The sequence below is a fragment of the Cavia porcellus genome, unplaced genomic scaffold, assembly GCF_034190915.1.
Source record: "Cavia porcellus strain 051 isolate PalLab524CR breed Dunkin Hartley unplaced genomic scaffold, mCavPor4.1 scaffold_10, whole genome shotgun sequence".
NCBI classification, from domain to species: domain Eukaryota; kingdom Metazoa; phylum Chordata; class Mammalia; order Rodentia; family Caviidae; genus Cavia; species Cavia porcellus.
Genome location: NW_026947493.1, coordinates 83,830,991 through 83,855,642, shown reverse-complemented (window position 1 = coordinate 83,855,642; position 24,652 = coordinate 83,830,991). Strand labels below are relative to the sequence as shown.

Sequence of the window (24,652 nt, the reverse complement as noted above, 5' to 3'; positions counted from 1 at the left end):
GTCCAGTGCAGAGACTGGGTCTTCACCATGTGGGTACCAGTGCACTGCCACACAGCTTGGCAGTGAACACAGATCAACTAATATCTGCTAAATTACAGTCAAGAGCCATGCAGACCCACTGATAAAGATTTAAGCGTGACTCCCAGGAAAGCACCAAGAAACAGTTTAAAACATGACATAAAATCAAAGCAATAAGAAAAGCAAGAAATAAACACGTTTAAACATTTTTCTCCATTGCCTCACACCCTTCTGTGGGTTTTTAGAAAACATTTCCGAGAGAGCTCCCTGTAGTGAACCCTGTTTTCTTACACTGGGTGATCGGAACCCTCAGGCACTGACAGGCGGGGGAGGAGCAGCAGCGTCTGTGGGTCTGTGGCTGGGACGGCCACACTGGGACGGGCAGGAGAGTCAGGCTCTGCGGAAAGCATGGCTGGAGTTTTTCCATCTCCTCTCTTCCAGCAGCTTCATAAATAGATGAGAAGTAAGCAGGACAGATCTTACTGACCTTAGTCAAAAACTGCAGTATTGTCTCCCTGCTGGTCTCGGCTTGGGGATCCCCCAGGAATTCATGGCGCGGAGGGTCGCTGCCAGGCACCTGCCGTACACCAGGTTCTTCAGTCTCACAAATCTTGGGTGAGAAGCCTCTTGGGACCTCTACATGCGGCCGGGATGCACTCGTAACCCGTTCAGGGATTTCCAGATTGTTCTTCAGCAGCGCAGTGGTCCTTCACGAGGGTCACAGCCAGGGTTTTCATCAGCAGCCCCGTCTTAGGGTAGCCTTTGCCAGGGTGAACCCTCCATTGTTGGGGAGGTCCCGCTTGCTGGAAACGTAGGAATGATGGGTGGACTCCACTTCTCTCCAACTGCAAAGATCACCTCCACGTTCTCACAGGCTATCTTAACGTCTCAGGAAATTTATGTGCATGCACCAGCTGACCACCTTCAGCTTCTCTTCCTTACAAAGGAGCTGCTTCCGATGAAATCTGTGGATGAGGAAAATCTCCAGCATCTTTTTTGGGTCCTCAGGGGCTTGCAATAAATAGAGCCTGGCCTGGGAGAGTGTGTGGAACTCACACTCGGTGTCAGAAACTTCGTCAGAACTGACATCAGAAAGAAGACCCCTTTGCTCTTCTCATTCTGCTGCTGCTGCTGCTGCTCCTACTTTTGATGCTCCTGCTTTCTGTGCATCCTCACTGTCCTGATGCTCACGTCTGGCCTGCAGGCGTTGCTGACAAGCAAGACGTTTGCTCCTCTGACCCCGAGGCTCGATGAATCTGCTTAGGGCCAAGCGGCAGGAGTGGGGTGGGGGGGATGAGTTGTGCTGCATGCACCCCACTCGATCAGAGCCCGGGTCCTTTCTCTGACTTTCACAGAACTGGCAGTAGGCAGCAAAGCCCTCACTTGCTGTGGTCTGCAGTGGACGCGGTGCTGGCGCCTGCCCTATTTAAGCATCCCGAGAGGCCGCTGCAAGGGCAGCCTCTCTGCTCCCGCTCTGTGCGGGGTGCATGGCTCCCTCACTCACACAGCCGACTGGGCAGAGAGCTGGGCTCAGAGCCTTTGGCCCCTCCCTCTGATGATGCACCTTTTCTTGGCGGGGATCAGGAACTGAACTCAGGACCTTGCACTTGCCAGGCAGGCCCTTATGTTTCTGAGCTATGTCCCCAGAATGATGATTCACTTTTGACCTCCTCCCAAACTGCAAATCTGGTTTTTCGTGTGCCATTGTACTGAATTGGGCTACTTGTACCAGAAAAATCAAATGCAAATTTTAAAGAAACAAAAACAAATCCTAGAGTAGTGTGGTCTGTTGGACCTTCTGTGATGCTTGGGTATAAATACACAAAAACTCAGAGGATGAAGGTGGGTCCGAGTCCCATGTTGCTGCTTGTGCACAGAGGCACACAACGTGCTGTTCTTCCTACAAGTGGGTAAACACATACATCGCTTCCTGTATCCTTCAGGGAAAGGTACTGAGACGCACAGCCTGGGACCATTGTGCCAAAATACAAATGCACAGCAGAAAGCACCGGATAGGTCTGCTGGATCCAGCCTTACAATGTTGAAGATGAGTAACCCCTAACTTCTAAATACTCCAGAACACTTTCAATTTTGATGATATATTTTTATTAAAGCAAGAGTATAATTATGTGTATGCAAAGATACTGGAGGTCTGTGGGTGGAAGTGAAGACTTGTCTTGTAGAAAGCCAACTCTGCTGCATCCCCGAAGTCCTTTTCAATAATAGGAGTGACATATTTACTCTCATGAAGAGGGGGGCGAAAGTTAACATTCTGCTTGCTGGTAACCGATAACCCCATTCAGGGTTACCTAGGCAGTGAAGGGAGCGGAGGGCTGGCTCTGGGCTCTGTTTGTGGCCCAGGAGGAGAGGAGACAGAGCCTTGACTCATTTTGCTCGAGTTCTTGTGGCTCAGCAAAGACCTTTGTCCCTGCCCAAGGGTTCCTGCCTTGCCTGGTAGCCAGGGCAGGCTGTGCTTCCGCCCCCCAGATGAGCCTGGGAGAAGTTCAGCAGCCCTGGAACTGCACCTGAGCATGCAGTGGTGTGTCGGAAATGGGCAACGTGGGTCTGTGCTGGCGAAAGCCGTGGGGTGGGAAGGGAAGTGGGTGGAGGCTGGCGTGGAGCTGGTGCGGTCATCAGCATGGTCACCGTCATCCTCATCTCACTGGGATGGAGGAGGAACTGAGGAGAGAATGGTTTTGGAATCATGCAAAGCTGCCCTTGATAAAACATGAAAATCTAGGTCTCAAATAAAGGAGCAGCCATTATAAATACAATATTTATAGATATGGAAATACACATGGCAAAGAGACACATAGATTAAAAGTTCAACCTCTCCAAAAGTCCAAATGATTAGAATAACAATGATAAGAATCCAAATGATGAGAATAACAAATGCAAATTATATATATGAATATAGGTAAATGTGTGATACATGATGCAATACAGTCAGCAGTGGGGATTTGGTATTTTCAGTTCTGGTTACTGGTGATGAAATGATTACAATTCACTTGAAATCCTGAAGAGAAATTCTACTGAGAATCACAGTTTTCACACCTATGCTTGAGTGCTTTTAAGGACAATTCCCAAGAAAATAAATTGGAGACATCAAAGTAATGTCATTATTGAGAAGAGGGAAACATCTAGAAGCAACTGGTCAGAAAATGGTTTAACAGCATGGCGCATCAAGGCGTTGGCGTGTGGTCAGCAACCAGAAGGGGACTGGGGAGGAGAAGATGGAGGCTTTGGAGGCTCTCAGAGGTACTTGTTGACCTCCACTGAATGAAAGGGAAAAACCTTTGGCTTCCCCTAGTTTTGGACCTCTGGACCAATTCCTTTTTGTTTTTAATTTTTTTCAAATCCATTTTATTTCAAGGATAAAAAGGACAAAGAAAGAAGAAAAAACTAAAAATGTCAAAGCACATCGATCAGGGACAGCAGTGGCGCATACATTGCACATGGTCACCCCCACGTCATTCACCCAGATGTGTGCCACCTCGTGCAAGAGCTGTTTCTCTTCACCTGGAGCCTGGCATCTCGGAAGGGGAGAGGAGCTGTCCGGAGACGCAGTCCCTTGGGTCTGGAGTGATGGTCCTTGCTCCTGGGTCGTTGTGAAGATCCAACAAGATGACGCACAGAACACAATGCCACATGCGAACCAGCCTCAGTATGATCACTGTAGCTGTGTTTATTGGCTGGTTGACTTTTTGTCAAATTAAAGATTAAAAGAGTGTGAGAAAGACGGAGAAAAGGTCTTGTGTGTGATGATGGGAGGTCTTGTGTATGAAATGTTTATTTCTTTCCAAGCAGGTCACTTTATAAAGTGTTTTATAATGTTCTTACATGTTGACATTGTAGGAATATATTTTTAAGTTCAGATACTTCCCAGCGCCCAGTCCTGCTCCCAGGGCTTGCTACCCGGGGTGGCTGGAAAGCCTGATTCCTGAAGCAGACAGCAAGCACTGAGCCTGGAGACCTTAAATCAGAGTCCATCGTGCATCTGTAGGACACCCGTGCCTTTTGCTGCCCGCAGCTGTTTGCTCCTGGACGCCTGATTTCTCCATGCTGTGAGCATAGCCTGTCGCCCCCCGAGAACCACACCATGTCACATTTGAAGGTTTTAGTGTCCAAAGGTCTTTTAGAACATGGGTGGCTTGGCCTTGCCTCAGATGCTGCGGTCACAGGAGGAGTCTCCCACCTGACCTGCCGGGGACAGTGTGTGTCTCGGGCTGGGACGGCCTGCTCTGAATGCCTCCACTCAGGGCTGTGATGGGAGTCCTCACTGACCCAGATGCCCTCTCAGCTGGACACAAAGTGCATCTTTCCATCGTTCACTCCTTCTGTCAAACCGAGCGTGCCTGCGCTTCTCCCCCAGGCATCCAGATTCTTTGTACCATCAGAAACCAAAGCAGGAGGCTGGTACTGTGATAATTATTAGGCCTGGCAACTATGAAGGCCAGCAAAAGAGTCTTCCAATGGGGGTGGCAGGAAAATCAAATGACAACCTAGAAAGGACAATTCTAAAGCGTGAACCCTTAATACGATCTGCCAGTGAACTGTGAGGAGGAGAAGGCGGAGAGGAGGAGGAGGGAGAGGAGGAGGAGGGGGAGGAGGTAGGGAGGAGGGGAAGGAGGAGGCTGGGTTCTGGCCCAGAGATCCCAGAGAGCAAAGCCTGGTGTGGTTTCCCCAAGGCCTTAGAGCAGCTGGCAGTGCAGACAGAGGCAGAGACATCCTTAATGGCCTCCGCAGCTTGGCTGATGAAAACGTCATCTCATTTTTGAAACCGATAGAAACTCTTTGAAGAGCAAGCATGGACAGACAGGAGATCCCCCCCCCCCCAATATCACTGCACTCAGGACCTTGAGCTTGCCAGGCAGGTGCCGTGCCACACTGAGCTATGTCTCCGGCCCTCTTAGTGACATTTTAAAAGGACATTTTAAGAGCAGTTTTAGATTCACAGTAAAATTGAGCAGAATGTGCAGTGATTTCTCTGTATCCCCCACAAATGCAGAGGCCCTCCCATTGTTAGGCTGCACAGTGGTCTGCTGGCTGGGGTTCAAGAGCCTGTAACATACTCAAATCTGTGATGGGTGACAGACTTCCCTCCCAGTGGGGAGTCCTTCATTCTGTGCGTTTGGACACGCTGAAGACAGTGTGTATCCACCGTGATAGAGTGGTGGGAGAGAAAAAAAATTGCCTTGATTTCTTAGGGGTTTTGTAGCTGGGCTTAATCATTAAATTGGCATCATACAGATCAACAAGAGGACAGCAACACATTTAATGTGAATTTTATGTGGTACAGGAGGCTTCCCAGGGAAATGAAGATACAAAGAAGCGGCCAAACTCACATTTCTCTATTAGGCTGAGCATAGAAGACAGCTGTGGGAAAGTCAGCTCTGTGGAGAGGAGTTGTTTGGAATGGTCTGTTCTTCAGAGTTCTCTCAGCCCTGACTCCCCATGCAGGAGCCTTTCTTTCCTAGGAAGGGCATCTTTCACACTGGAGTTTTAATCTCCTGTTTGCAGGAAGAAAAGGAGAAGATTAGAATGCCCTTCTGGCATGCTGGTTTTCAAGTGTCTTTAGCTCAAGATAATCCTTCTGTTTTGAGGTGCACACTGTGCTCTGTGTCATGCAGAGTAGCTCAGTGCCAAAGCGGTCTCGCCCATGCCCCCCTCCACAGTCCCTGAAGCCAGAACGGCTCACCGTGGGTACCGCAGTGTGGGGCCTTTTCAGACTGATACTTTTGCTTAGTACCATGAATTCTAATTTTTTCTTCCCATGGCTTCATGCCTCATTCTTTACCAAGGCTGATACATTCTGTGGTCCGGATGGTCCACAGTTTATCAGCTCACCGACTGAATGGTATCTTGGTTGTCAGATTTTATCAGGTATGAGTGAGCAGGTAGCAGCTGCTGTGAACATTCACGTGCGACTTTTAGGATGGACCAGGGTTTCCAGCTCTTTTCAGTGACCACTGAGGAATGGCATTGCCAGGGCACATGGTAAGCGTTTCCTTTTGTAATAAGTTGTCAAAGTGTGGTGCAAGGTGGCTGCGTCATTTCGCGTTCCTGCCAGCGATGATGCGAGTTCCTGTGGCTCCACACCCTCTCCGGCTCCTAGGGTGCTCAGGGTTTAGGGCGTGGGGCGCTCTGATAACCTGTAGTGTGTAGCACTGCTTTCATTGCTGGTCCCTGGTGACATGCACTTTCTGCCATTGGTATGTCTTCTTTGGTGAAGCGTCTGTTAGGCATTTGGACAAATTTTTAATAAGGTTTTTTCTCACTGTTGTTTTAGGAGTTACTAGCTTATTTTGGGTAATGGTTCTGTTTCAGCTGTGGCTTTTGCAAATATTTCCTCCAGCCTGTGATTTGTGTTATTTTCATTCTCTTGAATTGTCTTTCAGAGAGCAGAAAATTTTTATTTTAACAAAATTTAACTTACCTGTTACTTTCTTTTTTTATCTTTTTGAGACGGGGTCTCACTATGCCGTTCAGGCTGGCCTTGAGCTCACTTTGCAGCCCAGGCTGGTCCCGAGCTTGCAACAACCCTGCCTCAGCCTCCTGAGTGCTGGGATTACAGGCGTGTGCCACCATGTCCTGCTTTTATTACTGTTTTCGTAAATCATGCTTTTCATTTTGTACTTAAAAAATGATCTCTGTCCTCAAGTTCATCTAGGTTTTCTCCTGAGCTATCTTCTAGGAGTTGTAAAGTTTTGCACTTTGGTCTGTGATCCATTTTGAGTTGTTTTGTGAAGGTTATAAGGCCTGTGTTTAACTCATTTTTTCCTATCTGGATATCTGTTTGAACTAGCACTCTGTGTGTGCTGAGCGTAAATTATATTACATTACCTGAGTCCATTTATATTGTATTTATTGGGGTCGGCTCATACTTCTTTGAGTTCTCTTTCTCTTCCTTTGGTCTATTTATTTTCTCATCAGTGCCGCATCGTCTTGCTCACTGTAGCTTTCTGGTCAGTCTTCATGTTAAGGGGTGTCAGCCCCCCTGCCTTGCTCTTCTCCTCTAATACTCAATGCCTGTTTTGGTATATGACCTCAATATAAATTTCATGATCAGTTTGTCAGTATCTGCCAAGTAACTTTCTGGGATTTTGGCTGGATTACATCAAATCTATACATTAATATCGCAAGAACCGACGTCTTGACTATATTGAGTCTTTCCTTCATTTTTTTCAGCTCTTTGATTTCATTCATTACCGTTTCCTCATGTAGATGTTATTTTGTTAGACTGATGTTTAAGGGTTCCATTTTTGGAGCTTCCAGCGCAAACGGTGTTCTGTGTTAGTGTCAGATTCCGCTTGTGCATTGTTGATACATAGAAAAGCATTTGACTTTGTATATTAACTTTGTATCTTGCAATCTTGCCATAATTGCATATTAGTTTAAGAATATTTTTTATTGAATCTTTTGGATTATCTCAAAAGAAGATCATGTCAGCTGCAAACAGAATTTCATTCTCCTTTTCAATGCGTGTGCTTTTACTGTGTTTCCTTTTCTTGTTTTACTGTCTTTGTCAGTATTCCTAATATGGTGTTGAAAGTGAGAAAAGAGAGGGACTTTCCCTGCTTTGTTCCTTATGAGAGTCGGGAAGCTTCAAGTCTCTCACCATGAAGCGTGGTGTTAGCTGTAGGCTTCTCTTGTTTTGTTTCTTGAGACAGGGTCTTGCTATGTGGTTCAGGCTGGTCTTGAATTCATTGTGTAGCTCAAGCTGGGTTTTAACTCATGGAAGTCTTCCTGCCTCAGCTTCCCAAGGGCTGGGGTTACAGGCACGCACCATGACCCCTAGCAAGCTGTAGGGCTCTTATAAATATTCTTTATTAAGCTGAGGAATTTCCTCTCTATTCCTCATTTACTGAGAGTTTTTATCACTGTTTAAATGATGGCCTTTGTGCCAGTAGAAAATAGGTTTGCACTGTGTCTTAGGTACTTTTCTCATTGCTGAGAAGAAATACCCAAGACTCAGAAGTTAAGGGAAGAAAGGCTTATTTAGCTCACAGCTTTTAGAAGTTTTAGTCCATAAACAGCTGGCTCCAGGGCAGGGTAGCACAGAAGACAGCACCACAGAGGAGAAACATGTGGGCAAAAGACAGCAAAACAAGACAAGACAACCCTCCTCTGTCCCTTACATTGTGTCCAGGCTGCCAGGATCAGAGTGGGCCAAAGCAATCCGTGGACTGATTTAGCAAGCACACACCCTTCATCCCAACATCAAACACCCTAGATCCGGCCACCTCTGAGAAAACCCCAATTATAAGTACATGGGGCAGGGGGGCATCTAAACCCAAACCATACCCTACTGTAGTGGGGTGCTGGATTTTGTTGAATGCTTCTTGTACATCTTTTGATATGATCATGTGAATTTTCTTTCGTAGCCTATTGACGGACTGTGTGAACTGTTGACGTGTAGTTCAAATGTTGAACTATACTTCACCTAAATCCCATTTAGTGGTAGTGTGTACTTCTTTTAGACACTGTTGAATCCCATTTGCTAATATATTGTTGAGCATTGTTGCAATTATGTTCATGAGAGAAGTTGCTCTATGGTCTTCTCATAATGACTTCAGTATAAGGACAATATAGGTTAGAAAGTTTCCTTCTGTTTCTTTTCCCTGAAAGAGATTGCAGAAAACTGGTCTAACTCCTTCCTTACATGTGGAGCAGATTCATCAGTGGACTCATCTGAGGCCTGCTTTCTGTTTTGGAAGGTTATTAATTATTGATTCAATTTCATTGTAAGTGTGGGCAGATTATACATTGTGTTATCATTTTTCCAGAGATACCTTTGCAGTTATAATTGATAGGTTATCCTAAATTCTGCAGCTTTATATTGTTAAAATGGGTAAGTAGCTGACATGCAGGAGTGAACTGAAGGGTCCCTGGGCAGATGGGCAGACGTTTACCACAGTCCTGGGACTTTCCTGTAGCGTAATTTGGGTTGATCTAATAGAAGGCTTTTGAAAAAGGCAATCTAACAACAGAAGGCTCAGATTACCTAAGATAATCTTTGTCCTGATGGTGATCATGTAAGGTTGTACAAATTCTCCATGTGTACCATGAAACCTGCATGTTGTGCAAAGGGAGATGGACATTTACATGATGTTTTGTAGAAAATATGTTTGCACTCTAATGAGCATGAGTTGCCTTTGGAAATCTGGGAAGGAATTTTAGAAGAGGGCTTCTTGTTTTGATGATCTTCTAGAGCCTTGTTCATTTGCTTCAGAGAGGTCAGGTGGGTGCCTTTGGTGAACTGGATATCAGGGGCTGCAGCTTGTTTAAGTGTCTTCAATGTTCTATCTTTTTACAGTTTAATTCCTGGGTTGCCTACTTATCAGAGGTGTCTTCCGGGTGCAGCTGGTTCTTGGGTTATAGTCTATTACAAGATCCTACCTCTTCAGTTTGTTAGAGATGAGAAGCTGCTGTCTGCTTGGCCCAGCCCCTGGCTCTTTGGCTCTGGCCCAGTATTTTCTAGGATCCTTAGGCGACCTCAGTCCTGGTATAGCAGGATCTAACGCTGGTTAGAAACATTGCGTCTCTTTGGCTAAAGTGGCACAATCAGCAATAAGAGCGTTGAACACAGCCTAGAAAACGACAAACTGAGGGCACCATTACTTTGCAACCTTTAACTGCATGAACTAGATTTGTGGTTATATAACAAAATCTAAAACAAACGAGAAAATTGTATGCAGTAAGTAAGCCTTTGGGATGCCAGGGGAGAAGATTTCAGAGGGATTAGGGGGGGAAATAGAGAAACAGAAGAAAAGGAAGAGATTAGAAGCTAGGCTAGGGGATCACAGAAACTTTGGGAAACTGGTGCAGAAGACAGGAGGGGAAGGAAGAAGGGAGAAATAAAAGGAAAGAGAACAGCACCCACAACAAAAGCAGAAGCCACATCCACACTCGCATGGAAACAAGATCAAGTGATTTTAAAAACAAACAAATACAACAACAGCAAAGAGAGACACACAGAGAATGTCCACCTCCAGGTTGTCTCTGCTCTCACTGTCAGGCTGTGAGTGGAGACAGGGTCCAGATCCGGGTTGAGTTACCCAGCGGGCCAGCAGTATCTTCACGGTGGGATAGCAGATAGTCTCCGTGGGCGGCACCTTTATCCCTCTGAAGTCCAGGTGGTTCCTGGCCGTGAGGCTGGGCCTGGACCTGCTCAGCCTGCAGCAGTCAGCAGTGGGTGCACCTCCTGCGGGCTTGCCCTCAGCTGGAAGCCGCTAACGGAACCGGCAGCTGTTCTGAGTTCTAAGCCCAGCCGGCCCCTCTCCTGACCAGTCGCCCTCCCCCATGGAACGGCTGAATCTGTGCCACTCTCCAGCCAGCGCAGTCCGCAGCATCCGCGGCTCTGCTGCACCGCTGTGTCTCTCTGGAGGCCTCTGGGGTCGCCAGCAGTCACCCTGTGCCTGTGTTTGAACCACTCCTCCCGTCTCAGGGAAGAGGCCCTGCTCTCCCCTGCTTTCTTCACTGGAGTTTCTCTCTTTGCTCTCCTCGTGGGCTTCAATTCTCGCTTCTGGTCCTTCTGTGGTCCAGGGGACCCACCTCCCTCCTTCTTCTCCTTTCGGTGCTGTATTGCAGTGTCTGGACACCGACTCTCAGAAAGGCTCTTTCTCTGCTGCTAACCAGTCCACCATCTTCCGTAAGAGCATTTCTTAAACTTAAAAAAATGGATTTCAGTCGAGGATGTAGCTCAGCAGCACAAGCACCTGCCTGGTAAGTGCAAGGTCCCCAGTTCAATTCCTAGTACAAAAAAAAAAAAAAAAAAAAAGAAAAGAAAAGTTGGATTTGAAACCAAATGCCCTGGCATCCAATCTGCCACGGCTTCTAACCGTGTGTCTTGTGTGTCAGCTGCCACTTTGACACACTGGCTCACAAAATGCTCCCTGAGCTGCCTGTGACCCCCGAGCCCCACTTTATCCCCGTTAGCATTCTGCCGTCCTGGTTTCTTTTTCGGTCCTGCTAACATGCCACGCTGCCTGCCATCTTCAGGTCTTGAACATGCTGCTTCTCCGCACTGCTCCCAGCTCCTCCGCTGGGTTCTTCCCTGAGCGTGTCCTCAGGGAGCCTCCATGGTCCTCCAGGAGGTCCTCCAGGTCCTCTCAATCCAGCACCAGTCACTATCTTTCCTATATCGCTCTTTATTAAACTCCTATATTGCTCTTTATTAAACGTTGAAATTCCTCAGTAATTGTAAAATTCAGCACGGCCCAGTCTGTGTCTTTCTTGTTGACACAGCTGCATTCCAGCCTAGCTCCTTCCCGGGTGTGTAAAAGGCACATATCAAGGTGGGGACCTTGATATGAATGAATGAATGAATGAATGAATGAATGAGCTAGATCATGTCCAAGGCCATCCCTGCTTTGAGACGTCCTCAGTGGCACTAATTTTGTAAAGGATGGAATGGGCTGATTGGAGCAGGGCTCACTGGTGCTCTAGTAATAGAAACTGGCCGAGGAAGGGAGAGGTGACTGATTTGATGCTGAAGTGGCAGGGACTCTCAGTGGGGACTCAGGCTGGCGGGAGTCTGAGCCCAGCGCCCCGTGCCCTGAGAAGCGCCCACTGTGCCTCCCTGCAGCTGGAGCCCGCCTGGCTCAGCAGCTTCCTCTCCTGTGCCTTGATGGAGGATTCCCTGCTGCCTCTCACCCGCATCGCTGCCTTTCCACCTCCTCTGCTGACAGTGAAAATTCCTTATAAACATGCACAGAGGAGAGGCCAGGGTCGCGGCTTTCTGCTTGGATGAAGTTGTTTTCAGTCCCCTCTGGCGCTGGCACCAGGAGATCCAGTCTCCCTGGCCTCTCACATCTTTTTTTTTTTTTTAATTTTATTTAAAGAAAAACAAAAGAAAACAGTAAAAGGGTACAAGTAATACAGAATTTTTAAAAAAGTAAGAAATCACTAGTTAATAGATTACATATTGTCATCTTAGAAATAGTTGTTCAAGTTACAAAATTAAAGCATACAAAGTAGACATTCAAACAGTGAGACTGCAAACCTTGTGTTCAGTGATCCAACAAAACTCAGTAATATGGTCAGCTATCTTACACACATAACACACTTACAGTTGTATCCTTTAGAGCACTTTCTTTTCCTCTCTTTTTTACAATAACATTTACATATTTTGGGTTTTATTACTCCCACAGTTCTTATTATTTTTTTTGGAAGAGAATAAAACCAAATGTGACAAAATAAAGCAGTCAGTCAAAACAAAAGATGGACATAGTACATGATATAAAAACAGAATACAAGGTAATCAACAATGGTTACCATAATGCCTCTTGTTACCTTAAAAAGAATTGCCTATATCATCAGGTATAATAAAATTGAACAAAACAGTACAGAACAAAGTAATAAAACCTAGACATTGGTGACATTACAGGACTTCAAAAGAAGATAATGGCCAAACCAGAATGGGCATCATAGTGAATCTTTTTGCCTTCAAAATAGTTGCCTATACCCCGAAACTTGATACTATCAAACAGAACAGAATAGAGTAAAATCAGTCAAAACAAGATGGTGAGAGCAATACAGGGCTTCAAATCGAGTTAATAGGAAATCAAAAAAGTTACTAGAATATATCCTGCTAATTTTTAAAAATTTTTCCCCTTAATTAAAAAATAATAATAAAATAAATAAATTTTTTAAAAGAGAGAAATTGTGATAAAAGAGGATATAACAACATAACAATACAGGTCAGAACAGAACAATTTAATCAACATAGTGTTTCACCACAAGATAACCCAATTTAATAGTAGTTACCATAGTGTCTCTTTCCTTGAAATATTTGAGTATAACTTCGTATACTCTAGCATCAAACATATCAAGACAATGTGAAACCATTCAAGAGGATGAAAGTATTACAGGGTATTTAGAACCAGCTAACAGAAAACAAACAATGGTTTCTATATCTCACTTCTTTTTGGCAAGGTTGTTGATCTAGTTGAGCTCATGGGTATCGGCAACTGTACATTACCGGGGACTCAATAATTGAACACCTTGCTATTTCATTTTTTTCTCAGTTTGGAGAAAAATCAAGGCTCTAAACACTTCTGTGGTGAGCTGCACCCACAGTTTGCTTGGGAGGTGGTGGTGAGGGCTAGCATTAGAGAACCTCGGAGTTTCACCGAGTGCTTTTCTCTGCAGAGACATTTATATTTCGGTTCTTTGGTTGATATCTATGTTTTTTAAAAAGTGGCCTTGCACAGGTCAGAGTGTGGAGATTACCATGGGCTCCAGGCAGGTGTGAGAGCAGAGACAGCAGCCATCGCTTTGGACGCCTGTCGCCCGCCCCACTCTGAGAACAGCCCTTTCTTGCAGAGTTGGGCATTCTCATTGGAGGTGACAGAAGGGCAGTGGTGCTGTCTGTACCCTGGTCTGTCTCTCCAGTTAACGCACTCTTTGACCTCAACAGTAAGGGCCTATTCAAGGGAATACTGTTACTGAAATTTAAGTCTTTGTGTATGACTCTAGGGACAGGTGGCTCAACAAACCTGCCAGAGGCCAACAAGGCAGCCCTTTGGCTGCTGCCAGGCGGGTCTGGAGACTCCTCCGTGGACTGTTCACAGCAATGTCCCCCCGGGGAGGGGCGCTTCCCTCCTCTCTTGAGATGTTTGCTCTCTGCCTCTGTCTCCCTGCCGGCTCCTTGGGGCGAGGTTCACCTTTATTTTCTCCGTAAAGCCGTGCTCAGAACACGGCTTGCTGCCTATTCTAATCGCCCATTGCTGCTGCCTGTAAGAAGCCATCTCAAACCGAGTGGCTTCAGACAGCGTGAAGTTTACATTTCACCGATCTGAAATGGGCCAAGCTCAAGGTGTAGCCAAGGAGGCTCACTTCCTTAGGCTGAGAATTTGTCCTGGTCTGTTCACCTGCAAAGCCAGCAGGGTGGGGACCTCCCCCTCCTCTCTGAAGACTTGAGCTTACCCCAGAGTCACCGAGTACTCCAGGGACTCTCCCATTGTAAAATGCACTGACTGACAAATTTAAAGCCCTGTGACATACAAATCTTCATGTTCACAGGCGGGGAGAAGGTGGAGTTCATCTGTCTGTCTGTGAGTGACTGCAGTCAGTACTGTGATTACGGGATCAATATTGATGTCTGCCTCCTTTATTTAAATGGCTTTTGGAAGAGTTGCAATAATCATTTTTCTGAAGTTGATTTTTTAAATATTTGCCAAAGGAAGCAGTTAGGCTTCAAATGTCCTAATTCTTTAGCTACATTCAGATTGATACACACGTGATTCAACTGATGTGAGAGTCACATCTATTACAATGTTAAGGCATGTGTTTTCCTTAAATCTGTCTAAGGACTGCTATAGAAAAGTCTGCACTAAAAATAACTGGCAGAGCAGTGCTGGGGTGTGTGGCACGTGCTTATTTTAGGGATGACTTCTTTAGAAGAGAAACTAATATCAGCAGACTAATAAAATCAAGTCTTGTTTTCTCTTTCTAAAGAATCAATAATTGAATAGGTGAAATATGGTTCTCTGCTGTGGTTTTAGCTGTCATTAAATGTAAATGAAAATGCACTATAAAATATAAATTCGTACGTTCTCTAATATGAAGGACTATTATTAATTACTATTATGGTTTAGATCCAGAATGTTCCCTCAAAGCCTCATGCCTTCAGAGGTGGTGTTACAGGGGAATGGGCCAATAGTCCAGGTTCTTGTGTGTGAAGAAAGAATTGCCAAATGTGTACCGAGCAGTAAGTAGGAAGCAGCTATGTTTTTTGAAAATCACAGAACATCATGCTCAGAGCAAGTCTGCGCCAACGTAAGACAGGGCACAGACAGAGAAAGGTGCTGGGGTGACCGAAAAGCACTCGACACGAACACAGTGACAGCGGCAAAAAGGGGACCGATAAATCATGCTTTCAGGATTAGAGGCCAGATGCCTCTGCTTTAGTGCCTCCTGTTGAATCTCTAGGGGCTGTCAACATACTCGTTCATCCCATAATTCACTGTGACCATAATAATATTTATGACATGTAGCATATTGATGAACCTGTAATGATATGGGGTACAGGGATGTAATGAGGGGGTACAGGGACCAAAAGATCAAGCTAGGAGATCACCATGCATGTGCTCTCATCTAGAGCATCACGACCTCTTGAGCTTTTGTATTTTGTTGTCTGCTTCTCTTAGGGCAATGGAAGCTGGGATACTACAGGCTGCAATGTAGAATTAAATGGCGCTCTCGTTTCTAATGGTACTCGTGGGGCTTTTGCAAGGTGATTGGGTCATGGGGGTGCTATACTCATCAGTGAGTTCATTTGCTGATCGGTTCAGTAGCCGAAGGTGCTATTAGGAGGCGGGGGCTGGCTGGAGGTGGGCCGCTCCGCCAGTGACGTGGAAGGGCTCCTCTCCTCGCTCTCCGCTTCCTGGCCATCATGATGTGAGCAGCTCTCCTCCGCCAGACCCTTCCCTGAGCAGTTCCTGCCACAGATCCAGCCAACCGTGCACCTGTGAGCTTCCTCTCTGCGGCATGGGTCTCAGGATAGAGAATGTGGTGATTAAGACACAAAGGAATTCAATGAAAATACATGATCATATTTCAAGTAAATCCATTTTTTATAAAACATGAACTTCAGTAAACCAGACTCTAGCCCCTTCCTTCATCATCCCTCCTAATTATAGACTCGCTTTGTTTCTCTAACTGTACACAATACACTGTTAAATCTGGACATCGCTTTTTATAACTGCCTTGCAGGTCATAATTAACATTTTTCCTTTTACGGATATTAAAAGTGAGGCTCTCTGAGGTTAAGAACATTGCTCAAAATTCTAGATGAGATGATATATGCAGATGATATATGATATATGCAGAGCATCCACCTTTAAATCTGAGCATGCCTGACTTAAAAGCTCACACTCTTTCCATTATAATAAAACAAGAGAATTGAGACCAAATTTTATGCAAATACGCCACAAAATGTGTGACTTTAGGTCAGAGATCCAGATGAGGATGCTTCTCAGTTCTAAGTTTTTTGGAATTTCACTTTCAACCTGGGCATCAGTAGGACAGCTTAGATGCTTCCTTTTCCTCAGAAGCAGAGAGGAACAGAGTTATTAATGATTTATCCAAGACTGATTTATAAATGTGCAACTGTATCAATCTGGCCACAGAAATAGAATCAGGGTCCTAAAATCGTTCTTTTTAAAAACAGATCAAAACACAAAGATCCTAGAATAGAATCTGCTCTAATTGTACTGGATATTGCTGATGGAAAATGATATTTTGCAGCTTTTCTTTTGCATGGGAAATGTTATGATTTAGATCTAAAATGTGCCCAAAATGTTATAAATTTGGAAGGTGATTGGATCATGGGGGTGCTATACTCATCTCTGGATTAGTCCACCACGAGCTCACAGTTGACTGAGCCATTGAGAGATGGAGACTGGTTGGGAGAGGTAGATCTCTGGGGGTGTGATCTGGGGGTGCGTATTGTGTCCCAGGGGGAGTGTGCGCTCTCTCTCTCTCTCTCTCTCTCTCTCTCTCTCTCTCTCTCTCTCTCCACTTGGCTGTCATGGCATGAATATCTTTTCTCTGTCAGGCACTTCTCTCATGCCATTTCTGCCTTGGAACCACCAACGATGAACTGAACCCACTATATCTGTGAACCAAAATAAACCTCTCTTCCTTTAAGCATTAGATTTTGGGTATTTTGTCCCAGCAGTAATACAGAAAATTGCTACTGTGAGCGACTATATCTGACAATGTGGTTTAGCAATCTTTAGAACTAATTTGTAACAGGGAGTTTGGAAAGGTTTGGAGATGCTGCCTAGAGAATCCTAGAATGCTGAAAGCCAAGCTTGATAGGTGATTCTTGTTGGTGCCCAGAAGACCAAAATTTTGATAGGAATACAGACAGTAAGATCCAGACTCATTAGATTTCAGATGGGAATGAGGACTGTACTTTGGATACCTGACTAGGAGCCACACATGGTTCTTTCTGGCAAGAACATTGCACACATGTTGCCCGTGTCCTGAGACTTTGCAGAGATTGACGTTGAAAGCAGCAGTTTAATCCAGTAGAGGACCTCTCACGGCAGGACAGTGTCCAGGAGTGGGCACTGCTGGCTGCTTACATCCAGATTGATAGTGGGAGTCAGGAATAAACACAGAGCTGGATGACATGAATCCTGGCCAGAAAAGAAGTATCTGAAATTAGGCCACAGGAAAGCATTGTTGATGAAAAGATTCACATTACAAAGAAGTACTTTGCTTCAGGACAATGGTAAATAAAGATGGCACCTGGAAAATTATCCTTTACAGGCTCACTGGTGTAAACTGCACATATTTCACTTGAGAAGAGATCCTCTGAGCCACTGCTGAGAAGGCCACCAAGGAAATTGGCTCTCTGATATTTGTGTCACTTTATTCAGCATCCTGGCACTAGGAGGCCACTGCAGTCATGGTCCGAGGGGGCCCACCTATGGTTCAAGCGTGGCGGCAGACCTTGGCGTCATCCACACAGTGCTGGTTTCTCATGCAGAATGCAGGAGTGGTAAGGTCACGGAGGCTGCTTTCACTCAGCTTTTAGAAGGTGGCCTGGGAGGCCAGGCAGTGTGGCTCTGGAAGGAAGATATGTATGAAGTTGTGAGACTCAAGTCAACAGTACAGTGGAGACTGCAGAGATTTCAGATTCCAGCAGTGGAGAACGTCTCTTAACAAAAGCTGCAGGCAGTAAAAAGTGTCAGTCTGAGAGAAAACCATGTGGGCTGGAATGGGCGAGGCCCTATGGGAGAACTGCCCAGGCCTTTTGGACCTCACGTGTCACCACAGCCCACACAAGCGCTGGGCACGGAGCAGTAAGATTTAATGTCTGTCCTGTGGGCTGCTGTTCCCTTTGGTTCCGTTCTTCTCATATTCCTCCTTTTAGGTTGGGAATGTTTGCCCTATGCCTTTGCATGATGGAAGTGTTTAGCTCCCATTTGGAGTCCTACAGGTTCTCACAGCTAAGACTTTGTCTTGAGACTCTGGTGAGTTTGAACTTGGACTTTCCAACCTGCTGGAACTCTTAAAACTTCAGCTACTTTTAGAGATGGACTAAATGCATTTTGTATAGTAAGAGGCACAGGAACCTTTTGTGGACTGGGGCCAGAACGTTACGGCTTAGATCTAAAAGTTCCTGGAAAAGCTCCTGTGTTTGGAAGACGATTGGATTGTGGGCCGCTGTTCTTACCAACGGGATGGTTCACTGCGGAGCTCAGAGCTGACGGTGCTGTTGGCAGCTGGGCCTGGTTAGAAATGGTGGGCTGTCACATACTGGGGAGGTGTGTGTGGCCTTGAAGTGACTCTCCCTCCTGGCCACGTGGTGTAAGCAGTTTTTGTGTTGTGTTGTGTTGTAATGTTTTACCAGGCCCTTGTTTTAAGCCATTTCTGCCTTTGTCTGTGGCCTGAACCCACTGAAACTAAGCCAAAACAAACTTCTTATCCTTATAAATTGTGCATGTTAGGGTATTTTGTCACAGCATTAGGAAGCTGACTAATACAGAAAGTTAAACACAAGCAGATGACTTGTAGGCCATTTTCTTACCAAAAAACCGTAGTTTTGGAGATATTTGAGTCATCTGAGGAATTCTGTTTCTCTAGGAAGAATTTACCGTTGTCGTTCCATCTGTGAAAATGCAGGCAGAGTGAGAAATCATTTTTACTCCTTACATGACTTTGGCGTCTCTTTTGTTTTCTTCGTCATCAGTTCTCATGACTCTTAGTGTCCAGGAAGACTTTTAGGCCTCTTTTCATGAATATCAGTAAATATTAGTTAGTTGAATTACTTAGAAATGGAAAGCAGTTTTCCATTATTTGTTCTGCAGTGCGAGTACACTAGAGTCTAGTTTCTTCTTAAATATTTCTGAGACTCCCATAAAATTACTTAACATGCGACACCTCACCCGCACAAAGTTCCGAGTACCTGAGATGGGGGTCACGCTAGCATCTAGGAAGAAGTTTGATGTATGATTGTGCCTTAAATAAGTAGATCTCTCTCCTTCCCTCGCCACGCTCACGTGAGAGTCCAGGGAGAAGCAACATAGCCACACACAGCAGTGTGATTCCCACGAAGTATCCTGAGACCCAGGCTGCTGCCACGCCCAGCTCCACGGTCCCCCTCCGGGGCCATCAGCCTGCTGCTTCGTGGTCCGCGGGGATGGCTGTCACTTCTGGGCTTCTGGACAGCGGGGTAAGTAAGAGAGTGGAGAAGAAAAGGGGCAGAGTCGGGCAGGTTTGTTCACACACCTGTTTCTAAGGAGGCTGTGGCAGTGCCACGTGGCGAGCCTCTTTCCGTCCCCTGCACACACTCACTCATCCACACAGCAGCAAGAGAAGATGGAGAAGGTCTTTACTCGGGGCAGCTGTAGCCAAGCTTCAGGCTCTACTCCTGTGGACAAAAGAGAAAGTAAAGTTTACCACCCCAGATACTGTAACTGCTTCTTTAGGGCTCTGTCCGTGTGGACAGAGGACTCAATTCACTTATTGTAGCATTAACGAGAAAAGCAGAGGTGTGGTGTCAGGGTTTTCTGGAGGGGGACACCTGGGCATCACAAAGAAGGGCTCACAAAGTGTTCCCGTGTGGGGATGGCCTGCCGTTTCGTCGTGGAGACACTACCATTTCTGCGCTATTGAGAGCCCGTGAAATCTGTTATTTCTTCCCATCTGTAGGATCCAAAATGATGTGGCTTTTAAAAATTACAGATACTTATAATTTAAGACTGCTTTCTTTCTTTCTTTCTTTCTTTCTTTCTATCACTCATCTAAGGACCTATTAATCCTATTTTGTTCAAACAACAACCGCTTGGTTTCTCTATCGCACATTGTTTCCATTTGATTCATTTCTTCTTCCTTTACTGTTCCTTCCTTCTACATAGTTTTTCCTACACTCTTCTTTTTCAAACTACCTGATGTAGGAGCTAAAATCATGGATTATCTGCCTTTTTAGAAATTAAACACTGTTATTAACTCAGAGGCAGATTGACCAGAATGGCAGAAACACCATGAAAACCATGCAGAGCGGAAAGGGTGCTGCTCTAACCACTGCTGCCATGATGGTGCTCTTGCTCCATGATCCCGGGCCGTGATGGTGTGAGAAGTTTTACATCTGCTTTTTATAGTTTGTAAAGTCATTTATTTATCTTTGTTTTTCTTTTCATCAGCACCTTGTCCTTATTCTACTTTGCTATTGCTCCTGGTTTGTAAAATGAGATAATCAAGCCTGTTCATAGGTTAAAAAAATCTTTAGACAAAGGACTTAATCTCTGTCTCAATTTCCACACCATTTCTATTCTCCAGGTATTCGTGCTATTTGTGGATTCAAACTGTCATGTGGAAGTATTTGCTTCTTTCCCTTCCTTGTTAAGAAGCTGTTGGCCTCTATTAATTTCTTGGTGATTGCTCTAGTATTTCTTTGGGACATAAATCATTTCACAGGCTGACCCAGTTAAGTTCATTAAATGCACGTTTGGAAGCCACTCTCTGAAGCTTGCTCTAGGAAGGCCCTTTGAGTGACTCTTTTGAAGTTGTCGCTGATGCTCTAGCTGGTCTAAGGTTCGCTTTTCTCTCGAATAATTTCCAGTCTCTTCTCAGTTATTTATTACCAGAATCTCCACTGTTTCAGAAGCACCCCTGGACCTGAACTTTCCTATCATCTGTTTCAAAGAGACTGGTCTCCTTGGGGGAGGTCTTCAGGTTTCCGTGTTCCTGTGTTCCTGCTCTCCTTGTGAGCCCCATGTCTGAGTGAGTGCGGGGGACCTGGCCACGGTGACAGCTCCTGACCCGGAGCAGCGGCTGTGGACTAGAGTCCTGGATTTACCTACAGTGCCTGGATAGAGCTTCTGCCTTGTGGCTGGGGAATGAAGGATGGGAGCCCTCGGCAGGAGAGGTGCTGGTGGCTTTCAACACCCCGAGTGAGACACCGTGTCCTTGGAGCACTGGGGAGAAAAGGAGCCCAGACAGTGGCCGCAGCTTTTCCAAGAGCCCAGAGCGGTTTCCACCTGGCTGAGCCAGGGCTCGGGGGAGCCGGTCACACGTGGCTCCAGGACAGCAGAGTCCAGCGTCCTTTCTGTTTCATGGATTGTACTGAAGAGATGTTTCTTCATTATCTGTCTACCTATCGGAGGATTTTTGAGGACTTTATATAATTTTTGAAATAATTGTTTCGTTATACTTGTTTCTCTGGAAAACAAGTCTTCAGGGCTCCTCGGTTCCTGTTCCAAAGGCAGGAACTCGCTTCCAAACGACCTGTGCCTTTCCATTAAACAGTGTAGCAGCGGCCAGGAGGCTGAGAGGCTTGGGGGATTTTGTTAGAAGCCTCAGCGGGGCTGGGAGTCTCCCTAACCCAGCGGTGACCCAGCCAGCCTCACTTATTTCCCACTGGGGAATTTCTCTTTGTGTGCCTGGTATCGATGCCTAGCTTTATTTCTGTGTTTTAAAGGAGTGTACTCTGACTTCGGTCATTTACAAGATTATTTGAAAATTGTATATTTTGGTATTGTCCAGATCATCATTCCTCATGTTAATTTGGTCAGATTGGATAATTTTGTCCTTAAAACCTGTATCTCTACATTGTTTCTGCTTGGTTTATATGATAATGAGAAAAATATGTTAAATCAAGAGTATAATTTTGAAATTTTTATTAAGGCCATGCATATTTGGAAAAGAGAATTAAGAAGCGGTACTTACTTCTCTTGCAGTATTTTTTGCTTATATTACTATCAAGTTCTATTTTTCATAGTAATACTGCAATACTAGCTTTGGCTTGATAAAGTTTATGTGCTACATACTTTTCCATCTTTTGACTTTTAGATTTTCTGTGCTCTCATTTTCAAGGTATATCACTTATGTGAAAAGAAAATTTACTTGTTAATCAGCCTGATATTTATTATCTTTTTACTGGACTATTTCCTGTTTATATATTATAATAATTAATATTTTTTACTAAGCCGGGTGTGGTGGCTCACGCCTGTAATCCCAACATTCGGGAGGCTGAGGTGGGAGGATCTTTACGAGTTTGAGACCAGCCTGGGCTACAAAGTGAGCTCAAGGCCAGCCTTGACCCCATCTCAAAAAAGACCAAAAAAAAAAATTTTTTTTTTTTTGCTAAATCTTTAGTATTACTATTCTTTCCTATTTATACTATGATTTCTTTTTCTTTTCCTTCCTTTCTTTCTTCTTTTGGAATTCAAGTAATTTGCACAGTTATTTTCCTGGTCTGTTAGCTAATTAACAATGTCTTCTTGTTATCCTTTCATAGCACACTGTAAGGATCCTGTCATACAGTGTTCCTTATTAGAAACAGTTAATAGTACTGTTATAAGAATTTTAGGGCCGTATAGCTTGGTGGCACAGTGCCTGCCTGGCAAGCAAGAGTTTGATTCCCAGTATGAAAAACAAAAAACAGACAAATAAAAACAATTTTAGAACAGTTGAATTCTATCCATCCTCTCTTAGTTTTGTGCTGTTATGCTAAATTTTAAGTCTATATTTATATTATATATTGAAGACATTCTCATTTTGTAAAGTTGGAAGATACATCTATATATTTGCCCTTTCTATATCTGTGTTTCTATCTGGAATCATTTTTTTTTTTTTGTCTGCCCAAATATCTCTTTAGAAGTTTAGTAGAATTTTACTGGAATGAATTCTCAGTTTTTGACAGAAAATGCTTTATATTAACTTCATTTAAATTTTTTAATTAAATTTTCATCTTGAAATAAGTGTAGGTTCACATGCAGCTGTAAGACACAGCAGAGCGGGAAGCCACTTCCTGTTGACCCCAGGACTGCCCCAGGATGCCAGCTGATAGCCTGAGATACAGAGCACCTCCCGCACCTCAAGGGTACTTCACAGTGTGACACTTTCCTGCCTTTTCTCTCCCTTTCTTAACTCTTGGCAACCAGAAACCTCTTTTTTTGTTGTTGTTAGTTCTATCATCTTGTCATTTCAAGAATGTTCTATTTACGTGGAGTCCACTTTCTGTGACTGTACTGCAATCCTTGAGTCTGCGTAGCTTATAAGGAAAAGAGGAGTTTATATGGCTCCAATCTGGAGGTTCAGGGACAAGGCTGCCAGCCGTGGCTTGGCTTGGGGAGGACCCCAGGTGGATGGCATCCTGGTGGTGGGAGTGGGTGCCAGGGAGGTCAGGTGAGACGGGGAGCTGAGGGGCTGAGGAGGGACTGGTTTGCTGTCTTATAACCACCATCTCATGAGAGCTATCAAGGGCCACCAGAGACCACATCAGTTCCTCCTGTGGTCAGCACCCTCAGTGACCTCTTACGTCACACTCAACCATGTTCCACAAAGGCTCGCACCACTTCCCAACACTGCCAGGCCAAGGACCAGCTTCCCAGAAGGTGAGACCTTGGGGTCACACGGGGACCAATCCAGCTCGTAGCACTGTGTGAGTGGGGTCCTACCCCGTGCAGTCTGTCACCCTGGGTTTCTCCAGTCAGCGGTCCACCCCACTCGAGGGCCGAGCACCCAGTTTGTTGAGGTACGTTCACGGCTCAGGCCGTGGCCTCCTGGTCTGTTTCACACTGATGGGGTGTGTACACGCACACCAGTGCTAGGGGACGGCGCTGTTCCTTGTATCTTTGCTGATTTCCTACCGATGACTGAGCGGTGTGAGGTCTCCCGTTGTACCTGTGGATTTATCTGTTTCTCCTTTCAGTTCTCTCCGTTTTTGTTCAGTTATTTGGTGGTGGTGTCGTTTTGTGCACATATAGAATTGTCGTCTCCTTGGTATACTGATGCTTCTATCCTTATGTAATACTCTTCTCTCTAATAATTCAAATGACATTTAAAAGTGTGTACTTTATTGGCATTTATATAGTTATCCTGCTCAATGCTCACATGACATACTCTTTACCCCTCTTTGAAAATAACACTTCTGACCTGCCTCCAGATTGCACGGTATTTGCAATGAGTGTGCGTCGACGGTGTGTTTCTGGGTCATTTTTAAAATGCTAGCTGCCATCTCTGACTTTAGGAGACATATTCAGATCACTTTAGTGTGCTTGTTGAGGTGACGGTTAAGTTCGCTGTTTATTGCTCTCTTATTTGTTTCTGTTTATTCTCTGGGTTTTTCAGGGTTTTGTTCTCCAGGAGCTCTGGGCTTTCCAACAGACTCAGTCTGATTCAGCTCCGTGTTGGGGGTCTCTCCCAAAAGAGCCTTGTGGCTCTGGGCGTTACCTATGCAGGCGGCACTCACCACATGTCATCACTTTAGCAGACGGAGGGGAATACAGGAGCTGTACCCCTTCATTTCCCTCACCGCCCCTTTGTAACGTAATTGTCTTCGGTTCCCTGGACGTATATTACAGTCACGTCAGATAGCGTTGTCATTGGTGCTCCAGGTGCCAAGTGTAGTTACATAATTAAAGAGGAGAAATCCGCTGCGCTTGCCCATGATTTCTTACCATGTCTGCTCCTAGTTCCAACGTTCCTTTTTATGATTTCTTTTCTTCTTGGAGATCCTCTGCTGTCCGTTATGCTGTGTAGGCCAGCTGGTGACAGACGCTTGTTTTCATCCATTTGAGAGTATCGTGATCTCTGTTTCATTTCTGGAAAATATTTTTCCTGAATCTTGGATTCTGGATTGAGTTACTTCCTTCTTTTTTTTTTTTTTTAA

The 24,652-nt window shown here is 45.1% G+C and overlaps 1 protein-coding gene across 6 annotated transcripts in view; it reads left to right on the top strand.

The window, feature by feature from the left end:
- Window positions 1-24,652, top strand: part of Ncald (neurocalcin delta) — a 265,706-nt gene that overhangs the window by 175,443 nt on the left and 65,611 nt on the right. Inside the window, exon 3 of one of the 6 annotated variants that reach the window (XM_063257691.1) lies at window positions 19,043-19,210. The exons of 4 other annotated variants lie outside the window; for them this stretch is intronic. In XM_063257691.1, coding sequence (XP_063113761.1) covers window positions 19,043-19,210 — 168 coding nt within the window. Of the gene's footprint in view, window positions 1-3,391; window positions 4,577-19,042; window positions 19,211-24,652 lie in introns of those variants that run through there. One more of the 6 variants, XM_063257688.1, reaches the window with a different exon arrangement.